The 8244-nt window shown below is 50.6% G+C and overlaps 1 protein-coding gene across 1 annotated transcript; it reads right to left on the bottom strand.

The window, feature by feature from the left end:
* Positions 1-1946: 1946 nt before the first annotated feature.
* Positions 1947-7773, bottom strand: MNX1 (motor neuron and pancreas homeobox 1). The gene is made up of 3 exons (XM_054018635.1): positions 7110-7773; positions 4015-4175; positions 1947-3309 (listed from the first exon to the last, which is right to left on the bottom strand). The coding sequence occupies exons 1-3, from the start codon at positions 7702-7704 to the stop codon at positions 2989-2991; spliced, it is 1077 nt and encodes a 358-aa protein (XP_053874610.1). The 5' UTR covers positions 7705-7773; the 3' UTR covers positions 1947-2988.
* Between the last annotated feature and the right edge of the window lie 471 nt (positions 7774-8244).

Below are 8244 nucleotides of genomic sequence, written 5' to 3'. Positions count from 1 at the left end.
AATAACGTTATACCTTTTTCATTATTCAATAGTTAAAGACAATGGAGTGGGAATGGGTTTCCTCATGAAATCTCTTGAAAGGGCTGTTTCGGTAGGTCATTTGATTCCTTTCCACTTTGCTTGCCGGGGCTAACAACAACTTTCCATGGTGGTAGCCCTTGAATTAGTACAATGCCTGTAAATTAGCATTGCTTTCTAATTTCCTTCCTGCGCCAGGGCTTTCAGACGGTTGGTTTTTAATTTTTCCCACTTGAACACTAATAACCCAATTGCTTCCTTTTAACTGGGGGCAGTTCACAATGGAAGTGGTACTTCAATCCTGCTAGGATTTTTAGCTAGCATTCCCACGCGTTGGGGTTGTACAGTACGTGGCAATATACCAGGAAAGGAGAGTCATTCAGGCAAGGAAGTAGCGCTGATTTATATGTGCTAGGTATGGGATGGAGCAAATAAGATATGAGCCAGGATTTGGGTTAGATGTTTGCATTTAAAATAGTGAAGGGAGGGAAGGGTAAGATAAAGCAAAATGGCTTCATAGCAAAATTATAGACAGATGTTGATCAAAGGACGGTTGTTCTCCATCTCACCCTATATTCAATATTGATCATTTTAAAGTCTATTTAAACATCCTTCTTTCCGCAATAGAAACAGTGCTTCTAATGCAGGGGTGTGTTAACTATCCAGTCTAAATAGTGTTTCCATTGAAGGAAAGAAGAGCTCGCCTCTTTAGTCCATTCGCATAAATGATGCACGTCCCAGAGGGAATAAGTTTTAAACGCGACCATGAAAACAGCGTGTTTCGTTCACCGCGTTTGACTGCCCTGCCTGTGTGCCCGTTTTTAAAACATGCAATAGCTGCGTTGAGCAGTAGGTGCACACATTCCCAGTTTAGGGGAGCGAGGGTCCTGCGCGGCAGATTGCTCCAGAGGGTGCATGTCTCCTGCTAAGCACGCTTGGGTGAAAAGCTACCCCGCATATGCAGATCGTTGCTCGGTCCTCTCTGTCCCCAGCTAGGATCCCTTCCTCCATGTGTAGGGCACATGCTCGCAGCTTCTGCAGCTCGCTGATTGATGAGCCACATTGCAGAGGTTTATTAATCTACACCCACTGCAGCTCTCCTGTGAAATGTTTCCGCAGTTTGACTCTCTTCTAATGTTTGCTCGGCTGTACATTTGCACAGATCCGAGAGAGCTATTACCAGCTGGCCTTAGGGCCAGGCCAAGCCGGCTGAATTGCATGGCAGGGAGGAATCAAAATCAAAAGGGAAGAGTATTTAGCAACAAGCAATCAGAAACAGAGTTGGATTCACCATGCAGCTAGGGGAAGATCAGAAAGCCACTCCATTTGAAACACAGCAGCAGTCCCCTCGCATGAATCCGTCTTCTCTTATTTTCTGCTTAATAAAAAACAAATTGGAGCAGTTTCTGATTGCGGGTAAATCCAGTATCCCGCTCCAGATTTTAATGGAGTTATTCCAGATTTACACCGAGATCTGAATCTGGCCCGACAGGCAAAAACGAGGAAGAAAATAGAGGTTTTTTTTTTTTAATATAAATTGTCCTCATAAATGTATTGTTAGGAGTAAGTATGAGGAAACCACTGGATGTTCTGGGGACTGCTGAGGTAGTAGAACACTAATACAGAAATAAACTTTAGAGTGTTTAGATCGAATTAAATTAAGTTTGGAAAACAATCTGGCAAAAACCTCTTTCACAGGAAATCATACAACGTCCAGTCGATTTATTTAACTATACATCTAGGGTCCTTCCTCCAGCCCCTATCAGGTAGTGTATGGATTCAGAGACATCATTTCATTCCATTTCCCCCCATGAAATATACATATTTACGTGTATAATAAAGTGACAAATGATATGTTTCCGGGCCCGGTATAAACTCCAGACCCTGGTAGCCAATCCTATTCCTTCACAAAAAATTGTACATAAGGCTCAAGTACAAAATGTTTATTTTACATACCATCATGGACGATGGAGAAGCTGGATAATAATTTAGCATGCATAAGTCGAGGTACCCCTTTTTATAAATACAATATACAAAAATAAAGACAGTACAGTCTTGAGATTTCCAGCAGTTTTAACGTTCATGACAGTTTTCCAGCTATATAATAAGCACAAAACATCTCCAATACTCAGCAAAAGAATAGAGTTTCCATGGGTAGGGTTCAAGTTTTTTAAATGTCTCTTAACACTGTGGTGAACTGTAAATCTTCTCTAGCATGTGTAGGAAGAAGAATCCTTAAAACAAAACAAAAAATCCAAACCTTACCAAAGCTGCTCACCTCTAATATTACCTGCTTGGTCTCTCTGTTTGTTTGTTACATGACCGCGGAAATGCTGACACCAAAGAGCAATGATGGATCTGGGTTTGTGCGCAGCTGAAGACCGAGTATTTCCCATGTAGAAATAAAAGATACTGGTATAAGATTGGCTGTTCTTCCTCCTGTGCAGGAAGATGGCTGCATTTGGGACTCATTTCACTGAAGCCAAAGGCTGCAAAGATGGAGCAAAAGCAGATGTGTAGGGATGGGGCAGAGGAGTATGTGTTGATGGTGGCATGGGGCAGTGGGCAGATGTGTGTCACTAGGGCCCGAGTAAGGGATGGTGGAGGAAAGGGGGGGTCGAGGAGAAAGGTGGGTGGTCTGGCGAAGGGGCTTAAGGATGGGGTGGGCAGAGGTGTGTGGGGTGGTTGGGGAAGGGGTGGACAGAGGAGTGTGTGTCTGTCTGGAGGTGGCTGAGGCGGGGTGGGCAGAGGGGTCTGTTTGGAGGTGGCTGGGGTAGGGGTTGGCAGAGGGGTCTGTCTGGTGGCTGGGGTGGGGTTGGGCAGAGGGGTCTGTCTGGAGGTTACTGGGGTAAGGGTGGGCAGAGGGGTCTGTCTGGAAGGTGGCTGGGGTGAGGGTGGGCAGGCTGGAGTTTGGCTAAAAGGTCTGGGACCGGATAGCAGCAGCAGGGAGAAGGGGAGCCCCCTGCCGGCTCACTGGGGCTGGCCGGGGGGCGGCTGCAGCGGGGCAGCGTGCCTGCTGCGGGGCTGTGTCTCCTCCTCGTCACCCTCGGAGCAGTCGGAGGAGTTGTAGGGGCAGCAGTGTCCGGCTTCCTCCTCCTCGGGGTCGCTGTCCCGGAGCTCCCGCAGCCGGCGGCCGCTGCTCTTCTCCGGGGCCGGCAACAGCAGCTCCTCGTCCGCCTTGTCCTCGCCGCCCAGCCCGCTCTTCTGCTTCTCGGCCTCCTGCGCCGCCTGCTCCTTGGCCTTTTTACTCCGCTTCCACTTCATGCGCCGGTTCTGGAACCAGATCTTCACCTGCGGGGCGAGAGAGGGGCTGAGGGGGGATCGCAGCCCCCGGGGGGACCCCACACACCTCCGCCCTCCCCCGAACACCTCTCCCGTACCCAGGCCACTCTCCGGCCTGCAGCCCCCGCTGCCGCCGACCAGCCTCCACCCCCCACTGGGCGCTTCCCCCGGGCCGGGGGGCTGGTTAGAAGGGACCCCACCGCTCCGGGGTAAGACGGGGCAGCTGGCCCTGACTGGAAACACCCTCGCGCGGCCCGCAGCCTCCTCGGCGCCGAGGGTCGCCAGGCAAAGCCTGGGGGAGCGGTGGCAGGAGAGCCCGGGAGGAGGCAGGCAGAGCCCAGCGGCCATGGGGGGAGCGGTGGCAGGGGAGCCCGGGAGGAGGCAGGCAGAGCCCAGCGGCCATGGGGGGAGCGGTGGCAGGAGAGCCCGGGAGGAGGCAGGCAGAGCCCAGGGCCATGGGGGGAGCGGTGGCAGGGGAGCCCGGGAGGAGGTTAGGCTTTGCGGCTATTCTGCCCCCGGAGCTGCCCAGCCTGAATCCAGGTGCTCGAGCCCCCTCTTCCGCCGGGACGGAGCTGGGAAGCCCCCCACGCCCGGTGGCCCGGGGCGGGCTGGGCCTGAGCGGAGCGATCCTGCGTCCCTGAGCCCCGAGCCGCTGGTTCTAAGCGCCGGGCCCCTTCCCCTGAGCCCGGAGGGGCCGCTGCAGCCGCCACCCACCTGGGTCTCCGTGAGCATGAGGGACGTGGCCACCTCGAAGCGCTTGGGCCTGGAGAGGTATTTGTTCAGTTTGAACTGATGCTCCAGCTCCAGCAGCTGCTGGCTGGTGAAGGCGGTGCGGGGCCGCCGGCACTTCCCCAGCAGGTTGGACTGCGCCTGGGCTGGAGACAAAACGGCGCATCAGCACAACGCGGGCAGCCGGGGGGAGCAGCCCGACCCCCGCCACCCTCCCAGGGCAGCCGGCTCTCACGGGCCGGAGCTGGGACTACCGGGGCCCAACTACCTTCAGCATTAAAGGGGGTCGTTCTAGTGTCCCTGGCTGCGTCCACCTGCCTCCATGGGGGGCAAGCTAGATCCAATGGGAAAGGATTGGGAAAGGAAGAGAACTGCTGGTCCCCTGCGAGGGAGAGAAGAAGGGAGGCAGCAGGTGAGGGGGGGGGGTTAGAAAAAATATATCCGTGCGAAATTCTTTTTAAAAATGGAGGAAAGGGAAGAGGAACAAGTGATTAAAATTTCTCCGCCGCATGCCCTCTTCCCATAGTTAACCCCAGCGGTGACCTTTCTACATGCCACGATGAAAAACTACCCAAACCACTTCCAATTAGTACCTCATCTCCGCAGTCCTGGCTTCAGACCGGTATCTATCACACACACAGCCCTGAGCGGGCAAGTCTCCTTCGGGCCCGCCCTCACAACGAAGGCAAATGCACTGGCACCGCGGAGTAAAATCCCGGGGAATTTTTTTGCAGTGGAGTAGAGTGATCTGATAATAGTGCAGTCCTTGGGGGAGGAGGGAGAGCAGGAAAGCCTCCCGTCCTCAAATTGTTACTATAGAAGCATTAAAGGCACTTTAAAGTAAACATTATCCTTCCCTAAATTAGACACCTCAAGCCACGCCTGATGGCAATAGGAGATGGACTTCTCTATTTACATAATTTCACATAGATTCACCGCAGGGAAATTTATGACCAAAGAGGGACTTCTTGATTTCCCAAGAGCCTAACAAGTGCTAGACAATAAAAGGAACCCGGGATCACGGTGAAATGATATCAGTCTCTCAAGGGAACAGCAATTTGCTTCATTTAACTTTAACGCCCCCTGCTTTAGTTAAACAAGTCTCCCGAATTCCCAGCTTGACAATACATTAGAACTTTAATTAAAACAGACTCCAAAGTGACTTTGGGAAAATGTTCAGTGGAAGATTGGCCCAAGCAATGATCCCCCCGCTCTCCCAGCAGATTAGAGAAATTTCTCTCCAATCAGTTCCATTTGTTTTTATTTATTTTATTTCATTATCTCAGTTGTCAAGTCTTATATTTGCAGACAATAGGAGACAAATGTGACATGAAACATGACATGGAATATTGTTCAGTATTCGAGTGAGGTAACTATATATAGGAAATATCTATTTTCAACAATATTTTCGAACTATAAAATTAGATGTTATAATCTCAGCACGTTTTCTGGATTCAAAATAGGGGCTGCGTCAAAATTTACTCGGTTGAAAGTTGGAAGTAAAGAGGACTGATGGCGGTCACATTTAATGGACACATAAATGAGAACATCAATTAGGAAACATGCGAGCTGAAATCCTTCTTAAACAACAAATCCAGTCTCCGTAGTTGCGGATGATATTTATGCTCCTTCTAAGAGGCAACACAATCATAACATGTGATTTGTGATTTCTTGGACATCCTCTCCTCTTTTGTTGTTGTTTGCTTTAGAAACTTAAAAGCCTTTAAAAGGAGAGGGGAGGAGGAGCCTGCCTTTACTACCTCATTTGGAGCAAACCTGCTAAAATGACCAGAATAAAAAAGCAGTGTCCGGCATACAAACAGTAACACAGATGAGATTTTCTCACTGCTGTGTGATTTTCCAGGCCTCCATTATCTTTTCTCTTGGCTATTTATTCACTAGTGCATTTTGTTTGAAAGGGCAAGAATTCGGATAGCTTTTCTAATTATTTTTCTTCTTGAATGTCCTAGTCTAAACAAATCTATTTAAGAGAAAACAATGGACTTTTTTGTCTGTATGTGTGTGGAGTATATTAAAAAAAAAAAAAAAACCACCAAACCCGTAATTCTTTCCTGGCATGATTTAAGTAAAACTACACCTAAGGTATTGTTAAGCCAGTAATTCCCACAGAGAGCTAACACCTAAGAAAATGATCTTTGCCTAACACAGAGATGCAAGAAATGTCCCCATCTCCATTGAGGCCTAGCAGCCCAGCTGCTGTGAGGACAGGTCAGTGTTTCTGTTTTTAACGCGGTTTTTTTTTTAACAAGCTCAAATATAAGTGATTGCATTTATTTAGCTTTCTTATTTCAATTACACCAAATAAACATTTAATTATAGCCTAGAATGTCCACTGAAACCATCTAAGAGAGGAGTGTGCTGTTATTACTATCAACTCTTTCCTGAAGAAGTGATCTGTGAAATTTGCCTGGATGACAGGATCTGAGGAAGCACCATTCTGGGTGAAATTGACAGAGCCCTGCAAAGTTGTACCTCATACTCCTTATACCGTAATATTAACAAATATGAGCAGGATCGCTCTGCCATCCAGAAGAAAAAAAAATATCGTCAGTTTTCATGGATTTTCATATACACCGGTATTCGGTTCTCATTCATTATTTAGCACAATTCCCCCCAGGGTACAGTTTGAATTAGAACTCAGAATGTAAGGAATGATTTGTCACCTTTTTCACGTCCCAAGAAAGATCAGTCTATTATTTACTGCTAAGGTGCCGGCCATAACGAGCTGCAACGCATTCCAGATTCCCATTGTTAATCGTTATTTCCTCCCTCCTGCTAATAATTACCAAATACAATATATATATTATTACACCCGCCGCCGGTTGAAGTCTTGACCGAATCCTTTCCGGCGCTAGCTGAATGGCGTGGGACATTAACTACGAGGAAAGGCCAGTGGGAGAATCAATGTATCCTTGCCGTAGGCCCCTGGAACGCTACAGCCTGGCTCGGGCCATGCAGAAGGGCAGGCGAGGAAGTGGTGAGGATAGGCTCAAAGGAAAATGACAGATCATAACAAACCCAGCGCCCCCAATGCCAGCGCTTGGCCCGGCGATACTCACAGTTAAAGTCCGGCATTTTGGGGAGGATCATGCCCGCTGTGGATGCTCGTAACCACTGATCCAGCTGAAAAGTCCCGGCACTGAGTTTGATGGGGTCTGCGGCAGGGTGAGAAGGGTGAGCCCCTTGCACCTGGGAGTAGGAGTAAGACAAAGCGGGGTGCTGCCCGGCCAGAGCGGCTGCCGAATAGCTGTACATGGGGTGCCCGTAGAGGGCGGCCTGGGTGGGGATGCCCGCTCCCCCCTGGTGCAGTCCCAGGGCCATGCCCCCGGCGGAGTGATGGTGGTGGTGATGGCTGCTGGTGCTGCTGGTGCTGGTCAGGAAGCCGGGCTTGGGCACCAGCCCGCAATGCGCGGCGAGGATCCGCGGCGGCGAAGGGCTCTCAGTCCGCAGGCAGTCCGAGGAGCCGCCGCTGTGGCGCTCGGAGGAGGACGGGGGGCTGCAGCTGCTGCTGTTACTGCTGCTGCTGTGGCCAGATGTGTTGGCGAGGGAGGTGACCAAGGCCAGCGGTGAGGTCTGTGCGGAGGCGGCGGCGGCTGCTTTGGGAGGGTCGACAGCTAGGAGAGCATCGATCCGGAAATTTTTGGATTTTTCCATCGGATTGTTTCTAGAAAAACACCCTCCCTTAGCCTATAAAATAATAGTAAGAGCCCCCGCCCGACCCCACAGCGCCCCGTGGAGAGTCTGTATCCCCTCCCACTCCCAGTGCTGGGGCTCTGCCTAGACCAGAGGACCAGCCCCCCAGGCCAAGCGCTGCAAAATGTCTCTCGGCAGATAGTAAGCACCTCAGCTCCAAACTCTACTCACTTGAAGGCTCAGATCCGGCTCCCATTGGCCCCGAGGCTGGAGGAAACACTATTGGTGGCCGGTACTAGGGTTTGGCAGCCGCGATTGGCCCTGCAGCACACCTGTCAACGCTTCGGGAATGGGCCTGCCCACTTCATTTCTTTGCCCTCTAGAGCAGGTTGAAGGGAAAGGCTCGCTTGGTCTCCCGGGGCGGGGGGCGCGGGGGGTGACCAACACAGAGAAAGGAAAGTGACTTGAGAAGCTTCTGTATTTACCTCCCGCCGACCCCCCCCCAAAAAACGAAAACAAAAATAAATTCCTCGGTTGGGCCAGGTTTTTACAGACTGAAGA

The sequence above is a fragment of the Malaclemys terrapin genome, chromosome 2, assembly GCF_027887155.1.
Source record: "Malaclemys terrapin pileata isolate rMalTer1 chromosome 2, rMalTer1.hap1, whole genome shotgun sequence".
Taxonomy (NCBI): domain Eukaryota; kingdom Metazoa; phylum Chordata; order Testudines; family Emydidae; genus Malaclemys; species Malaclemys terrapin.
Note: the sequence above shows the minus strand (reverse complement) of the source record. Positions and strands in the feature narration are given on the sequence as shown.